Source organism: Salmo salar, chromosome ssa20, assembly GCF_905237065.1.
Source record: "Salmo salar chromosome ssa20, Ssal_v3.1, whole genome shotgun sequence".
In the NCBI taxonomy this organism is placed as follows: domain Eukaryota; kingdom Metazoa; phylum Chordata; class Actinopteri; order Salmoniformes; family Salmonidae; genus Salmo; species Salmo salar.
Window position 1 is genome coordinate 70,301,400 of NC_059461.1, and position 18,003 is coordinate 70,319,402.

General features: G+C 40.8%; 1 protein-coding gene across 2 annotated transcripts; it reads right to left on the bottom strand.

The window, feature by feature from the left end:
• Positions 1 to 4,922: 4,922 nt before the first annotated feature.
• LOC106581220 (LIM/homeobox protein Lhx1) lies at positions 4,923 to 14,754 on the bottom strand. 2 transcript variants are annotated; one of them, XM_014163132.2, is made up of 6 exons: positions 14,152 to 14,754; positions 13,763 to 14,011; positions 11,464 to 11,687; positions 10,568 to 10,845; positions 8,372 to 8,537; positions 4,923 to 6,822 (listed from the first exon to the last, which is right to left on the bottom strand). In XM_014163132.2, the coding sequence occupies exons 2-6, from the start codon at positions 13,930 to 13,932 to the stop codon at positions 6,443 to 6,445; spliced, it is 1,218 nt and encodes a 405-aa protein (XP_014018607.1). In that variant the 5' UTR covers positions 13,933 to 14,011; positions 14,152 to 14,754; the 3' UTR covers positions 4,923 to 6,442. The 2 variants fall into 2 exon arrangements, with proteins under 2 accessions (XP_014018607.1, XP_014018606.1); XM_014163131.2 differs by having other exon boundaries at positions 13,763 to 14,754.
• Between the last annotated feature and the right edge of the window lie 3,249 nt (positions 14,755 to 18,003).

An 18,003-nucleotide genomic window follows, 5' to 3' on the forward strand; every position in this document is an offset into this window, starting at 1 on the left:
ATTTATTTCAAGAAATATTTACTCACACTGGGAAAAAATAAATAAATAAAGACAATGCATTTCTCATGAACACAATCCCATCACTATACATCTGCAGTATGTTATCTGCCAGACTGCTGGGGGTGTTGCTCTGTGTAGGCCTACATTCATATGATGTTCTCAAATATGACTGAAGGGGGAGAACTGCACTGTATTATTGGAAATGTTACTGGCACAGTACAATGAAACCACCAGCTCATCGAGGGAACCATTGCCCCTAGCTACGACACAGCAGTCGCTCTCCAAGTGCTGAATGACAAATGAATCTCTCTTCTAGTCTGTCAGATGGTGCAGATACAGGCCATGCTCTGTGTTAATCAGTACAACCCCACGATAACATACTGTGCCATCAGGACAACCCCACGCTAACATACTGTGCCATCAGGACAACCCCACGCTAACATACTGTGCCATCAGAACAACCCCACGCTAACATACTGTGCCATCAGAACAACCCTACGCTAACATACTGTGCCATCAGGACAACCCCACACTAACATACTGTGCCATCAGTACAACCCCACGCTAACATACTGTGTCATCAGGACAACCCCACGCTAACATACTGTGCCATCAGAACAACCCTACGATAACATACTGTGCCATCAGGACAACCCCACGCTAACATACTGTGCCATCAGGACAACCCCACGCTAACATACTGTGCCATCAGGACAACCCCACGCTAACATACTGTGTCATCAGTACAACCCCAGGCTAACATACTGTGCCATCAGGACAACCCCACGCTAACATACTGTGCCATCAGTACAACTCCACGCTAACATACTGTGCCATTAGAACAACTCCACGCTAACATACTGTGCCATCAGAACAACCCCACGCTAACATACTGTGCCATCAGTACAACCCCAGGCTAACATACTGTGCCATCAGAACAACCCCAGGCTAACATACTGTGCCATCAGTACAACCCCACGCTAACATACTGTGCCATCAGTACAACTCCACGCTAACATACTGTGCCATTAGAACAACTCCACGCTAACATACTGTGCCATCAGAACAACCCCAGGCTAACATACTGTGCCATCAGTACAACCCCACGCTAACATACTGTGCCATCAGTACAACCCCACGCTAACATACTGTGCCATTAGAACAACCCCACGCTAACATACTGTGCCATCAGTACAACCCCACGCTAACATACTGTGCCATCAGTACAACCCCAGGCTAACATACTGTGCCATCAGAACAACCCCAGGCTAACATACTGTGCCATCAGTACAACCCCACGCTAACATACTGTGCCATCAGTACAACCCCAGGCTAACATACTGTGCCATCAGTACAACCCCAGGCTAACATACTGTGCCATCAGAACAACCCCAGGCTAACATACTGTGCCATCAGTACAACCCCACGCTAACATACTGTGCCATCAGTACAACCCCAGGCTAACATACTGTGCCATCAGTACAACCCCACGCTAACATACTGTGCCATCAGAACAACCCCCGGGTGAAACCAATGACTATATCCTCCACTTTTAGAAGCATCTGCTAGCAATGTATCGTTGCTATACGTTGTAGCTTTTACAGGTTACGTCAGTGCTTCCTTTTTCATTTCCATCTTTCCTGACCACGAGTATTAAAGGTCTTCTTGGTAGATGATGACAGCTATGCCATCCTTTTACCTTTCACAGGTCATGAGTACTGGGGAGTATTGGACTACTGGTATCCATGAAAAAAGTTGCATTATAGTTGCCTTAGCTGTATCTACATCAGTGGTCCTTGAGTGAGAGATGTGACTTTAGAAGATCATCAGAATCCAGTACAGGCTTCATTAGGTCTATCAAATGATGTTACTACAGTTACTGTGTACATATGAATGCAGTCCGCTAGCTAGCGCTCAGTACAGATGTAAGATCTTAATTTGACCTATATTGTCACGGCAAAATAATTCTGCAGTAACTGGATTTTAACGTTTAGTCCATATTGTTGCTTGATCAGTGGTTAGGCTATTAGCTGGCCAAAAGTAGTAAACATGAAAAGTGCAATATTGTTAATATGTGTTAGTGTCAGTTTTCAGTGAATTTATGTAAATCACAAAGCTAATTCTCAGCAACAAAAGTGATCAAATTAAGATCCTGCATCTGTAGTTGAGAACCACAAGCAGCAGATAGCGAGGCAGAGTGTTCCCTCCCTCCCTCCCTCCGCCTGCTTGCCTGCCCTGCCAGTCAGCAGAAAGCAGCAGTAGCCTGCCAGGCAGCTGCATGGCTGGATATCACCCTGGCCCAGCAGCTCAATATGAATACACAACTTAGAAAATCAGTCTGCTCAACCGGCCTGTTCCATTGATTAGTATTCTGGTTTGGTTCAGAATCCGTTCCTAGACATGTCATTTGTTTGAGGCAGAAAATGAAGACGTGCGCCATGCCATGTGTTTGTTTGCTTACCCACTTCACTCAGAGGAGAGTGCACTTCCAGCCGAGCCCCTCTGCATTAAAAGCACAAGCCAAATGCTACTCATATGGAGCGGAGCTGTAAAAACCTCTCAGTTTGGCTGCAGTGCAGAACTATCGTGGCATCTGTCTGCTGGGGCATATCGTCTTTGGTTGGTCCATCCTGGCCCTGTACTACTGTAAACCATCATGTCCACCCCGCCTCTCTGCTTCCTCCCTTCCTAACCCAAGCTCCAGAGGCTCAAATCAAATCTAATCACATTTTATTGGTCACATACACATGGTTAGCAGATGTTATTGCGAGTGTAGCGAAAGGCTTGTGCTTCTAGTTCCGACAGTGCAGCAGTATCTAACATGTAATCTAACAATTCCACAACAACTACCTAATACACACAAATCTAAGTAAAGGAATGGAATAAGAATATATACATATACATATATGGATTAGCAATGACAGAGCGGCATTGGCATGATACAATAGATGGTATGAAATACAGTATATACATATGAGATGAGTAATGCTTGAAATGTAAACATTACTAAAGTGGCATTATTAAAGTGACTAGTGATCCATTTATTAAAGTGACTAGTGACCCATTAATAAAGTGACTAGTGACCCATTAATAAAGTGACTAGTGACCCATTTAATAAAGTGTGAGCTACGTATATTCAAATCCACTCGTTCAGGAATTCAAAGCGTAATTTAAAATCATTCAACGCAGTTAAGGCTGCATTTATTTTTAATTCGACTACAAGGTCAGTTTGAACCAATAGCCAATGCACGATCAGTAGGATATTAGAATTTAAAGAGCCATGGCCCCAGGGTGGGTGACAGTGTGTAGTGTTAGTGCTGGGGCTAAGCCCTGGGGCTCAGGAGAGTCCTATCCTCCAGACCCACACACACACAGACATAGACACACACACACACACACACACACACACACAGACACAGCAGACATAGACATAGACATAGACATAGACACACACACACACACAGACACAGACACACACACACACACCGGCCCCAAGCCCTCGGCCCCCCAGGCCTGGTTAACTCCCAGGACCATGATTAATTCATGGTGGATTATGGTCCAGGGGCCGGGCCCTTGGAGAGGCCAGGGGGTTAGCAGGCCGGCACCTATGAATAATTTCAATGCATTTCATTCCTTTGGTCATGATGTTTTATACACTGAAATAAATCAGAAGTATGAGAATGTTGCACTTCCCGTACTTGTTTTAAGTTATTTTGTTTCACTTTGTTTATTGATGTTTGTTTGTTTGTTTGTTTGTTTGTATGTGGTCTACATAAGGATTAGAAACCCCTTATAATAGCAGGTAGCCTAGCGATTAAGAGTGTTGGGCCAGTAACTGAAAGGTCACTGGTTCGAATCCCTGAGCCGGTCAAGGTGGAAAAATCTTCCGTTCTCCCTTGAGCAAGGCAGTTAACCCCCAAAAACAACTGCTTCCCGTGTGCTGTGGATGTTGATGAAAGCAGCCCCCTGCACCTCTCTGATTCAGAGGGGTTGGGTCAAATTGGGAAGACGCATTTTGGTTTAATGCATTCAGTTGTGCAACTGACCAGGATCTCCCATCCTATAAGGTAGGATTACTAAAACTACAAGAGACCCAGATTCATAGTTTCTTTATCGTCACAGTTCTTCCATGACCCCAAGAAATAGAATAACTTCCAAGAGGTCAAAACCATTGCCAGGACTGTGGGAAAAGGAATGATTTCAGCATAATATATGAATTAATTCTGTGGAATTACTGAAGAAGTCCCCGTTGTGTTGGCTGCTGTAACGTTGTCAACCATTTCTATTACTGGGGAAACTCAAGTCAGCAAGATATCCTTGTTATTCGAATCTCTGCAGTAATGCATATATGAATTGTTCTTATAAACAGAGAGAGAAACTAAATTGCAAGCACAATGTTCCATGCTCTGCTGTGATACTGGAGAAAATGTCCCTTCAGATTGGTGTGTGACGAGCAGCGCCATATATAGCAACACATTGCATGGCATTACTGTTATGGTGTGATTACAGTGTGATTACAGTACTAGTCAACACGGCATCCAGTTGTTATGTGGTTATTACTGTGTGTGTGTGTGTGTGTGTGTGTGTGTGTGTGTGTGTGTGTGTGTGTGTGTGTGTGTGTGTGTGTGTGTGTGTGTGTGTGTGTGTGTGTGTCAAAAACAGCAGTTTACATTTCCATTCACTGTATGGATGTGCAAATCAGATCAAACTGCTTGCATTTAGTAAATACTATACTGCATTGTTTATTATCCTAAACCTGTTCAATTGACTTCAGAAAAGAGACACAAACAGTTCCCTCATACTAAATTGCAAAGAACATATAAGAGAAATAACCCACATTTAAGTTTTATCATTTTTAAATATTAAATATATAAAATGCAGCTAAGGTAAGAGATGATCCGTCCAAAGAAAATGTGTTATCATTCAAATTGTATATTTTCTAGTTTTATTAAAAACTCACAATTGTTTTCAACATGTTGTATTTATACAGTGAATGGTCTAATATGCACTGGAGGTCACATAAGCTTAGGTTTATTAGAACAATAACAGACATACCATGAGGGTTTGATATTTAAAGAAAGTAGCAGCCGCTAGCTGCATATTCGACCATTAATTTAATAGTTTGGATTTCCTTTGAAGACACAAAAATAAAACCTGTCTAAGTATGTTATATTAACAACTTTATGAATGTTTTTCAGCAGACTACAAAAATGAAGAAGTAAATTACTCCTTAGCATTTTTTAACTCAACATGTTCTGCAGATGATGGTGCAAAGCACTTTTACAGTATTTGTGCTATTTTTTATTTGGCAACTGTCTACTTGTGTTTTTTTTTTTGTTGTGTTTTTTTGTTTTTGTAAACAACATCTTGTACAAACTAGCACAGTGAACCACAACCCCAGCAAACGTGTTTGTCTTCATACAATATAAATAAAATCAATACAAAAGTTTGGTTGGTTGCTTGGAACATTTTATCTGGATCAAGAGATTCTAAAACATGGTTTGACACTTTTAACTCCTGAATTAAATATATTACGTAAACAGTTGACTGTTCTAAGTCCCTTTCAGACCCCCATTAAAATATTTTTAGAAGGTAGACTTCATTTAGCAACATTTCAAGTTCTGTTCAATTTAAATATAACTTTGCCTTTTGTTTTCCTTTTGAAGGCCAACTTCTTCAGATTTGGTGGTTTGATTTTTTAACCAAAAAAAGGAAACTGTCCAGATGGAGAGAAAAAAATGTATTTCCCTGGCCTTCAGAAATATATTTAGTGTCAAAAAGGTTGTTTAAGTGTCAATATGGCAGAGCCTTGAGAGGCAAAGAGGTCTGAGGAGCTTTTGAATAAATACAAGGGACACGTCTAGTGCCATAAATTGAGACTGACGCCTTTCAGCCTTCTTCTAATTCCAGCGGCGCAGGTTAGCATTCAGACCAACAACCCTTCCTTCTTTTTTCTGTAAATCTGTTGAGTCTTTGACAGTAGCTAATGATGTTTTTGTGGATGTGGGACATATTACTTGTTTTCAGAATAGTTGTTTTCCCAGTGGCGTGTGTTTGGAGGGGCGTCGCCTTGCTAGGCCACTGACAGGAGTCAGGAAGGGTCACAGCCATGGAGAGCAGGGGCCTTGGGCAGCCAAGGGCCCACAGGGTCAACAGTCACACACAGTCTTTTATGTGTGACAGTCTTTTTATTCGGGTTTAGAGAAAGAAGCAATCGAAACATCAACACAATACCAAGGTAAATGTTTACAACCACATTGTCCACGTTTTGTTTTTCGCCATATTTTTTTTCCCTGCAAAAAATATCATATGGGGAAATGAAATAATTAAATATGATTGACAAAAAATGATTTGACTGGTGTCCCTACCCCTGCCCTTACCCATGCCCACTCTCCTGTCCTCCCCTATTGAATCTCTTGATGGTACAGTCCGCTCTCTAGAGCTACCAGACGGTGCCCTCATTCATTTCCGAGGGTGCGTGGGACAGGTGGTTGCCGTATCCGCTGCCATTGAGGGATAGTGAGGTAAAGGGTGGGCTGGGGCCGTACACCTCAGAGGAGATGCTGTGCATGGGCCCCGGGATGCCTGGCTCCGGGCTGGGTGAGTCCCCAGGGTGGTGGGACATGATGTCAGAATAGCGCTGCACCTCACTGGAGGGGTGGTGCCCGGGCAGGGGATGGTCCATACCACCTAGAGGGGTGCCTGTGGGGCCTGAGGAGGGCACGAATGGGAGGTCTATGGGGGTCTGTGCCTGCGACGATGGAGGCCCCTGAGGAAAGAAGTCGTAGTTCCCTCCTGGACCGTAGTACTCGCTCTGATAATCTGCAGATCGACAAAAAATCTGGGTTAGCCTGGGAACAAATGATCTCCGAAATATTCAGGAATTCATTGAATATACATAGCCTGAAGTTGCATAAGGAGAAACCTTCGCTGAGGCACATTAGTCAAAGCATGTTACACTTAAATCAAAACTGCAATTGGGTGGGGAGAACAACGCAGCAGCAAAATTAATTAAAATGGGGACCATTTAATCAGAGATTTTACCTTCTGAGATCCATTTCTTTATTACAGCAGAATACTATTAGGCCCACTGTACACCACAAAGGACCGGAGTCCCCCACACACTATTGATATCCACAAAACATGATAGGAAAATTGAAATAAGGATGCACACTACAATAAAGAGAATTCTATATTAATACATTCTGAGGGCTTTGAAATGTTGCTAGTTCAATCCCCAAGGTGAAAAATCTGTGAACTGCCCAAAAACAGTGTCATTTGAAAAGAAGATAAACATATTCGATTGACTTTGTATATTAATAATTTTTCTAATTTCTTCACAATTTATTGTGAGTTTATTTCTCAAATGCAAATACCCTCTCCAAGCATCAACATTCTAAATATTCCTCAAAGAAACGCAAAATGCATGTCACAACCACATTTTCAAGCACCTTCCTAGGGAAAGAGTAGGCCTACAAATGCACAGTTCTTGCATGTGAATGTCATCGTCATCTTGTCAGGAAAAAAGTAAAGAAAATTCGGTCAGTGAGATAACGCTATCGCTTGGAGCCTTCTCGAACTAACCCATTGACCTAAATGATATGGATGTGTTACTTATTAACGGACCCGTTCAAGACAGGGATCACCGAGAAGGCCGCGGGAATTTGGTAATGAGAAACTTCCCCTCTTAATACAGTTTAAATGTTGACGTAATATACCTGACATTCAGAGAACAATATTAATAGTGTTCTAGTGATTATTCATTCATATTTAATGACTCATTCAGGCATCTTGCATTAATTGTTATTGCGCGCTGTTTAGCTTACATGGACGCCATATCATGATTGATTCTCCTTGCTACTGTAATTGTTATTTTTATTAGGCCTATTTGATTTATTTTTATTTTCTAGTTTGGACACATGGGTCAGATGATTGGAGTATAATCTGAGACAATACTTAAAGAGACACGTTATTTAAACATTGTAATTTAACAAACTCAATTTAGAATCACTTCAGACCTTTTTGTGGTGTTTCGGCACATGCATAATCTATCGTAATTGTTAATTATCTCCATTATAAATCACTTTTTTTAACACGTGAAGATTTGGCACAGCATCCTAACTAATCCATCTCTAGATAATGTCCATCCATACCGAAACATTTAAAAGCACTCCTCTCCGTGCAGGTCAAATTCCAATGATGTGTGTTGTGCTCAACTGATAAGCCATGATAATCATCAAAGGCGTCCTGGGGCAGCGCGACAAATGGAAACAGCACTTGGTGGACACGTAAAATTATTCGACATTTCAGAAAAACATGTGAAACCGATAAACCCGCTGGGACACGCAAGCCTTGTCATCACTCGTCTTACCTCCGTAGTAAGAGAAAGGACCGTTTGGAATTAATTCCCCGGGTTCCAGCCGGTCCACTAGCGTTCTCATTCTCCTCGGGCTCCGGAAGAACGCGTGCCGTCTCGCGCCCAGGGCGCTCAATTGCTTCATGCGTCGCTCTTTAGACCGCCGGTTCTGAAACCATACCTACGGAGCACACAAGTCAGCATAGAGCAACGTTAATGAAAATGAAATGGATTGGAAGAATTTAAGTGCACATATTACTTCTGGAGAGTTGGAGACAAAGAGAGGCTCAAACCAAAGATTGCCTCTGTTTCCAAAATGACGTTTGACCACAAATCTCAATATATTAATTAAGATAAAGCACTGAATACACACATGATGTAAATGTGCAGAATCCAAATTGCATAGTTAGTAAAATAAAAACAAACACATTACTTCACAACAGATCGAAAACCTTTTTTGGTAGAAATATCATTATAGATTGGTAGCCTATATCAAAAGTAGCCTAACTTTGATATCAGATCTATTCAAACAATATAAGCATTATGTATGGTGTCAGTTTGTTCATAATTATTAGTCCTTTACCGTTTTAATATCATTGCTTTGTTTATAGATCCGTGATCAACATCAAAGCAACACCTAGGGCTAGGCCCTGTTTGTGCCCGTGCGCGCGCTGCCCTGCATGGTCAGGTTCGGTGCGTGGTGACGTGATGGAGTGAAGTCGTATTGCAGGGACAAGATTACTACTAATTATCGTCACTCCAGACTCACAGATCTAACCTCAGTGTAATGATCTTTTAACCCTCCATTTAACCCGACTGAGGGGGCAGCAGCGGGAACCTTTAAAATCTCTAATTAATACTTAATAGGAGGGTTGTTACCGATTTATTAACCGGCTCTGTGCGGTTATTATTTCGTAATCTATATATCCACCCTTGAATTCCTTGTGCTAATTATGCTCTTCCCTGATGCTCTTATATATCCAACCTCGCCATTTTATTAATCTCCATAAACCTTTTTTTTTTTTTACTTGATATGCCGTTCAATCTTTTGTTAATAGTTTTCTACGTCCCCGCAGCACTAGCACCATCATGGAAGACTCAGCTGCGTTGATGCGCTTATTTGTGTGCACATACGATTTATTTTTCTAATTTAGGTGACAAGATACAGAGAGCAACTAAACAATTTAAAATCAGGGGTTCATCTTCAGTAGCCTCATTTTCAGTAGCCTAATTTTAAACTCTTGAAAATAGGCCACAAATAATGCCACCAGACAAAAAAGCCATCCATATGATAGGCCTAGTTTTTTTAATTATGTTGCGCAGTTTGTCAAAATTAAACATGTCAAATAAATACCACTGGTAATAATAATCATAATAATAATAATAACGACAGCAACAACAACAATAATATTGATACTAAAAGTATTAATAACAATTGAGTTTGTTGTTGTTGTTATTATATGTCAACATAAGGCATGCTTATTCAAATGATTTACCCTATTTCAAATGATTTAGCCTATTTCAAATGATTTAGCCTAGACTAGACTGGGGGATAAGGAGGCATTTTTAATTCTCCTGAAACAGATTTATGCGTTTACACTTGACTGAAAATGGTCACAGCATGGCTAAATGTGGTCGCAAAACGTGATTGCACAGCGTTGCCAAGACTCCCATCGCTCTCACCAGTCTCAGTCCAGTTGGCGTGTTTACCCAGCCTGCACGCCAAGAATCAAAAATACCCATATAAATTACGCTTTCCAAATAAACCTCGATGGCAGCCAATTTTTCGCTCGTTCAATTCAATGTGACCATGCAATTTCTAGGCAACCCCATCTTTAAGCGGGAAGGCAGATGAGAAAGGAGCGGAGTGATTGTGATGAGGCCTCACTGTTTGTGGCGAACTGTTGACACGGTGCCCAACATGTAGAAACAATTGTCAACCAAGACCCCACTCCACGTGCCCCGCCATTTTTTTTGTTGATCAGGCGCTCAGAGAGATACTTTCCATAAAATATAAGCTGCTATATCACACGTTTTAATAAGTGCGTAACCCTGAAAGCGCACAAGGTGAGGATCTCCCAAGTCCCCTCCTCTCACAACGGCCCGTTCCCTCTGCAATATACTGTCCTCATCCACTCTCATACCAATAAGACATGAGCTGTATCAGGAATTATATTTACGTCATTATAGTGCATTTGTCATTGCCATTACCTGAATTACTCTCATGTTCAGCCCCGTCTCCTGCGCGAGCTGCTCCCTGATGTGTCTCGTGGGTTTGGGGGTGGCAGCGAACGCCGCTTTCAGGGTCTCCAGTTGCTTTGCTTTGATGGTGGTTCGCGGTCCACGTCGTTTACCGCCAAGGTTTTCGCCATCATTCTCATTACTACCCGTTTCTTTGTCCGACAAATTGGCTATTTCAGTGTCCTTTACATCGTCCTGTAACTGGTCTTGAGAATCTGGTGATAAACTTGGATCGCTACATGCTGTTACTGTAAAAACGAAAAAGGACACGAAAAGCTTAGACACACAGTCCATGTGTAACCCTAGAAGTTCAATGAAATAAGGAATGTGAATGATTACTATTGTGAAGGCCTATTTTTCCTTTTTAGGCATTTATGTAGGCTTATTACACTATAGACCTAATAATAACCTATGCCGATTAAAATTATTTTTATGAACACTATTTGTCCATCAGTTACTTTTCAGCGACCAATTCATGAAATGTCATAAAATGGGCCTACAATAACATCAATAGGCTTATGGGTCTACAATAGCCATACAACCAAAGGCCAATAATTAACATCTATGCAAATAGAATTTTATTTCGGCTCATAAATAGACCTCAAATCCAAATAAATCTCTAGCAATCTTGTGAAAATATAGGTTATGCAATTGCGCAAATCCTTATTTCAGTTTTTACCATAAAATGAAATAATTTATGCGTCGGGCCTAGAATAGATGCAAGAGTCCGGCCATTTTCTCAATCAAAACATTGAATTGATGCATGATCATTCAACATCAAACGATGTGTGGAACACGTCACATCCATCACAATTGAGTATCCATGCGCCCAAAATTATAGAGCCAATTTGGCCGTATAGGCCTACCTGAGAGAAGGTTTGTGTCTTTCCCATTGCTATGGGTTAGATAATCTTCTTTGCAGACAAATTTGTTTTCGTCTATGATGTAGAGCTCCTCTCCCGTGGACAGCTGTTTGTTACACATCATGCAGGTGAAGCAGTTGAGATGAAACACTTTGCTCCTTGCCCTCCGGACCAAGTCGTTCGGCGAGATGCCCTGAGAACAGCCCGCGCACTTTGTCCCGAACCTCCTGTGAGGGGATACAGGAACAATGCATGATTATTAAAATGTGTTTAGGCACAAAACCAAACAATATATGTTAGTATACAACGATTGCATATTGCGAGTGTGAATAAATACATATTTTTTAAATAGAAGTCAAAGCTTGGTCAACACTGTTAAGAAAAGGTGTTATCTAGAGCCTAAAAAGGTTATTCGGCTGTCCCTATAGGATAACCCTTTGAATAACCCTTTTTGGTTCCATGTAGAACAGTTTCGGTTGCAGGCTATGTTCAACATATACAGGTTAAGACAAGAGGATTCTTATACCCCATAACTCTTTGCAATTCACCGGACCAGCGTTGCTATTTAGAAACGGCGCTAGTAGTTATCAATGGAGCTGGTCACATGCATTTGTTTATTTTAGAACACTTCCGTATGGAATTACTTCGTTGTCTTAATCTTCCCTTCTTCAACCTAGGTTGCAGGTTGAACCGTTTTGGGTTCAATGTAGAACCCTTTCCACAGACGGTTCTACATGGAACTCAAAAGAGTTCTACCTGGAGCCAGAAAGGGTTCTCCTATGGGAACAGCTGAAGAACCCTTTTGGAACCTTTTTTCTAAGTGTATGAATAGGCCTGCTGGCTCCCAATTACAATGGTTCACGATGAGAATGATTCCATAATTGCCATATGGGGTCCCGTTCTTTATTATTATGGTTGACTGTAATAGGCCCTGTACTTATTTTATATTTCTGCATTCATTGTCAACGGAAAACTTGTCTTACTTTTCCCAATCCAAAATTATTTGTTCTATTATAAATATATTTTTGTGTAAATAAGATAATTGCCTAGAATTGCATTTTAAGCCTATTAAGACCTATTCGGATAAAACTTATTTTTGTGTGGTCCATTCCGCAATTTAGCTGATCATTATGACCAAACAATACATCATGTAATTACACAAAACAACAGGACTAAATGTTGAACACGATTAGGCAATAATGTTCTCTAGGGTTTTGGGAAAATAAAGACTTATACACCATAATATACATTGCAATATACAAGTTATTACTTTAACGTGTAATGATCCTATGTTTGTTGATTGTAACATAAACTGTGTATTGAGATGGTGTACACTGACTGCAGGTCTGTGATTGCATTGTCTGCTTGTTTGATCTTTTTAAAAGGTTTATTATTTAAATCCACCTATCACGTCCTTCTCACTGGAGCCGTGCAAACACAGGGACCTGGGCAGATAGCTTTGCCACTGGGCCGAAACACACTTCCTCCACACTATTCTGATGAAGAATTGATTCTAGCCGCTTCTCTTCACCTCTACGCCATTATAAACAACGTGTGATTTCCTTCATACCCTTTACAGAGGACGAGTACACACGCGTTTAATGTTGCTGTCCAGTTTTTAGCATAAGAATACAAATGAACATGCCTTTAATTACTGGCTGTCCTAATCAAAGCTTCTGAAGCACCACCTCCAAATCCACCTTCACACCTAGCACTTATTAGAAATTCTGGAGGAATGATTTATCTATCGAACGATATTATACTTTTTTAAACTGATATTTAGAGTGGTTCGTGTATTAATTAGTGCTATCTGTAATAAAATCCATGAAGTATTTAATCTTGAGTATGCCTATCATTTTGTATAAGCAAATGATAATGGTAAATGTTTTGATAGAAAAAGGCAGAAAATTATTGTCTTAACAGTTGTCTAAAGTACAATTTGAAGGAATAAGGTGTAATTATCGTACATTTATTTTAAAATGAGTTATAGGCTCTACTTTTGAGTTCATTAGTTCAGTAGTTAGAGATTCACCTCAGGTTTTTTTTTTGTTACACTTAACAAATAACTGTTTATATGTTCATTATTATCCTATAATAAATTATATTGAAAATGTTTTGTATTTGAAATATATCCTTATGAGTCTTTTGGGGGGAAATTGTGCATTTGACTGAGAACATTAGGATAGTAGTGTTTACTAAACAGAAACATGGCAAATGTTTATCCAAGACTGTACATCTGAAATAATCATTACTGTGGTAAAGGACGAATGAAAGGGAGCAAGCTCCCACCGGTCAAGCTTACCTAAAGAAGTCGTTTTTGCAGTATAGTTTCCCCTCTCGAGAAAAACATTTCTCTGTTAAATTGCATTTACACTCGCAGCACTGTACGCACTTGACGTGCCAAGCTCTGTCCAGAACATTGAGGAGAAACCTGTCCAGTATAGGCCTCTCGCACCCGGCACAGTGGACCATCGTCTTTGGATTTGCACCCACTCTGCAACCGTGGTCTGTTCAGCCTCCTGAGGTTGTGGTCGTCTCACTCACACTCTGACTTGAGCAGAAAACAAATCAACAACACACACGGATCATTGGATGTTTTGTATTTGTAATATTTGGTTCCTTATTCGCTCGGAGGTCCTGGATCAATGTGTTCACATAAACAGTCGATGGGTAGCCTGGTCGCTATCCTACCTCTTCTTCGCTCCTCTGAAGTGGTCAGCATGGAGGTTTATAGGATCCAAGTACAGGATGGAGACCGTTAGCCAGGATGTAATTCAGGATGGCGACCGTTAGCCAGGATGCGTCCTCCCGGGTGAGGTAGTGCCAAAGCCTTTGACGCCTCGAAAATCAGTCCTTTGGATCCTCTCCCATACACCCAACACACATCGGCTTAAATGAAGCCAATCAAATGGCAAAAATTATCAAGCCACCTCTGAAGATTGGTTATACTGCGAGCACCATAGCCTATCAGCAAGTATCCGTGGTCGTCAAAGTGAAGCATTGGCCGAAAAAGCTATGTGCCAGTCACTGCTGAAGACGCACATCTAACAAAATGGGTTTGGGGCAATACTGTCACACAACAAGACGCGCGTGCCTATAAATAATTCAATGTTCTTTGACATGACCGCTTATCCACTGTTGAGCACCCGATAAGAATCGAAACAATTAACCACCAAAATATTTCAAGGAAAAGTGGGTTTCCTCCTGCTCTGTTGGCTAGCTGTCCCCTCGAGCTCTCTTTTGGTAAATTATGCTAGTGATGGTAGGATGCGTGTGACATCTCCGCGTACAGTCTCTAGTACTCTGCATGTTCCTGAAAGCACACGAGCCAGCCTTATTCACAGGCTCGTGACGTCAGGCAGTGGAGAAGCCAATCAGCAGCGCGCCATGCAAGTAACCATTAGCAATCCCTTCAAAGCCAAGCCGGTGCATTCTGTACTATTTATGGGGAACTGAAGAAACCAAATGTCAAATATTCCCAGAAACGGTTATATGTTAGTGAATGTATGTGGACGGAAAGACGACGACCGTTGAGGTAAAAACAGCACAATCATCCGCTTATCAATTGTCTGCGGCGAGGGAATGGACATGAAGAATCATTTGATAAGGTAGATATGGGCATCTTATTAACGTTCTCTCCGGATCCTGCATGGATCGTCCCCGTGGGCGAGAGAGAGCTAGTCTTCGTTTAAAAACAGTAGCACGTCTATCTTACATTGATATAACAAAATGGGATGGAATGCATGCTTTTGTTGCATTTTTCTTTTTTTTGTGGAAAAATCTCATTTTGACAAAGTTTTAGCATATAGTATATTGGCTACAGAAGTGACTTGACTTTTGCCATACAATAGGTTATTCAATTATCAATGACAAGATATAATTCATAGGTCTGATTTCAGACTTAAATTGACCGAATGTTTTTTATTAGAATGGGCAGCCTCTCCAATGTGCCAAGACGAATGTGGTGGTTCAGGATTAAAACGTTTTAGATTATAGTTTAGAGACAGATTCGCAATTATGCGTAAATTACTTATGGGAAATTAAATTGGTATGGGCTAGAAATCAGTATTTACCCAAAACAGGAATTATGTTTCACAATTCGAAATAATCAGAGGTATAGGCTATGTCCTGGTGGCTGTTATAACTTTTTTCATCATATGCTTTTACTTGAAATGTTTTTCTTGACAGCTGCTCATAGCCTTCTTACCTTTTATGCATGTTATCATTTATTTGCCATGATCATAATTTAATCACTATTTCAATCCACGTTGCCCACCAATACATCTCAGCAGTGCTGTACTCTCTTTGATCTTTTGTGGAGCATGGGTGACGTGAAAGACGAAGAGGCTCAACAGTTTAGAGGTTGCTAGATCACTGTGACAGTTGCTGATTGCTTCAACACCTTAGGACGTTTAATTGAGGCCTTTCAATCCACTTACCAGAAGTGGAGCAAAAAACTTTACCTAGAAGCTTGCAGACTCCAAAATAGTTGGGGCTATGCATTATGTAGACCTTTAGAAAACTGAAAGTATTAGAAGACTTTCAGAGTTAAGAGAAATATTCATGTGTTTTACAGAACCAAAACTGCTCTTCATTTTTTAGGAATGTCTAAATGTTCTTACTATTGATGTGTTTTTAGTTAGGTTTATGGTGACTTCACATATCCAGCCATCACATTTCTTAGTTTTGCAATTGTTTTTAAATCATCCTTCATAGACCTGTCTTTAAAGCTCAATGGAAGTTGAATACTCTTTGAATCTTTTGAATTCTTGCTTTCACAAATTAACGTCTGTAAAATGATAGCTTAATAAATATAGTATTAAAAGTAAAGAAGTTGTAATAGTTTTATTTGTGAAGTGTTGACACTAAATGCTTTGGGACTGATTGGATACTTTCAGACATTGTGAGGGAAAGTGATGCCGTTCGCACTTGTCATGGGGTGACACCACAACAGGGAGCCAGCCATCATCCTAAAGGCCTCCATTCTCACTCTCTCCTAGCCTATGAGATTACATTTCTTTATGACACCTAATCTTCTCTCTCTCTCTCTCTCTCTCTCTCTCTCTCTCTCTCTCTCTCTCTCTCTCTCTCTCTCTCTCTCTCTCTCTCTCTCTCTCTCTCTCTCTCTCTCTCTCTCTCTCTCTCTCTCTCTCTCTCTCTCTCTCTCTCTCTCTCTCTCTCTCTCTCTCTCTCTCTCTGTGTGTTGGGCAGCGGCGGATTTTTGTACAAACGTTACAGTCTGAAATCTGGAATCAATAGCACGCTTCCTCGTGCATATGGGCTACTTCTCTTGTAAAATGGAGGTGTGGGCAGGACAAGGCCGCGACCGGCCCCATACTATAAAAACACGGTGACAGCTGCCTCAGAGCGTCTGGGGAGCGCCTATTTTGACTGTGGCACCCTTTCGATGACATGTGTTGTCCCCGGGGAAGAATAACAGATAAGAGATAAACACACAACATCCTCGAGCCCCGGCATCTCTCTCTCTCTCTCTCTCACACACACACACAACATCCCCGCAACCTGGTATCTTCCTTTCTCCCTCTCTCTACGTGTGACTGTGAGAGATTTTAATTCATATGCTAAGCATCTGGTTACATTTCCATCAATAACTCACTGAGAGAGAGCTATGCTCAATCATGAGGCATCAAAGCCAAAGGAACTGAATAATACTAAGAAATGCTATAGATGGAAGGAAAGTAGTGTGGAAGTCTACCAAAAAAATAATAAGGCAGCAACAAATTACATCCCTTCTAGACAATTTCCTGGACAAAATGTTTCCCTGTAATAGTGAACATGTAAACTTAGTAGAAAACCTAAACAGTATATTTAACCTCTCAGATTCCCTACCAAATCTAAAAATTTTAAGCAGACAACCTAAGAAAATTACAATGACAAATGGTTAGATGAAGAATGCAAAAACCTAAGAAAGAAATTGAGAAACATATCCAACCAAAAACATAAGAGACCATGGAAACCTGAGCACACGCCTTCACTATGGTGAATCACTAAAACATTACAGAAATACGCTATGGGAAAAAAAGGAACAGCACATCAGATATCAGCTTAATGTAATTGAATAATCCATAGAATCTAACCACTTCTGGGAAAATTGGAAAACTCAACAACAAAAAAACAACAACACAAAGAGCTATCTATGTCACGTCCTGACCACAGAGAGTCCTTATTTTCTATGGTATAGTAGGTCAGTGCGTGACTGGGGGGGTTAGTCTAGTTTATTATTTCTATGTGGGGTTCTAGGTTTGTTTTTCTATGTTGGTGATTGTGTATGATTCCCAATTAGAGGCAGCTGGTAATTGTTGTCTCTAATTGGGGATCATACTTAAGTAGCATGTTTTCCACTTGTGGGTTATGGGATATTGTATTTTGAGTAAGTGTATGTAGCGCCTCTGTTGTCACGGTTCGTTGTTCGTTTATTGTTTTTGTATTTTTCTTAGTTTCACTTTCTAATAAAATATGTGGAACGCCACTCACGCTTCGCCTTGATCCGTTTCTACAAACGATCGTGACAATCTATCCAAA

Coding starts and splice junctions, on each gene's coding strand:
- LOC106581220 (XM_014163132.2), bottom strand. CDS start 13,932: ATGGTCCACTGTGCCGGGTGCGAGAGGCCTATACTGGACAGGTTTCTC. Junction 11,688..13,762: donor TGCAAAAACGACTTCTTTAG/GTAAGCTTGACC, acceptor ATCCCCTCACAG/GAGGTTCGGGACAAAGTGCG. Junction 10,846..11,463: donor AGACACAAACCTTCTCTCAG/GTAGGCCTATAC, acceptor TCGTTTTTACAG/TAACAGCATGTAGCGATCCA.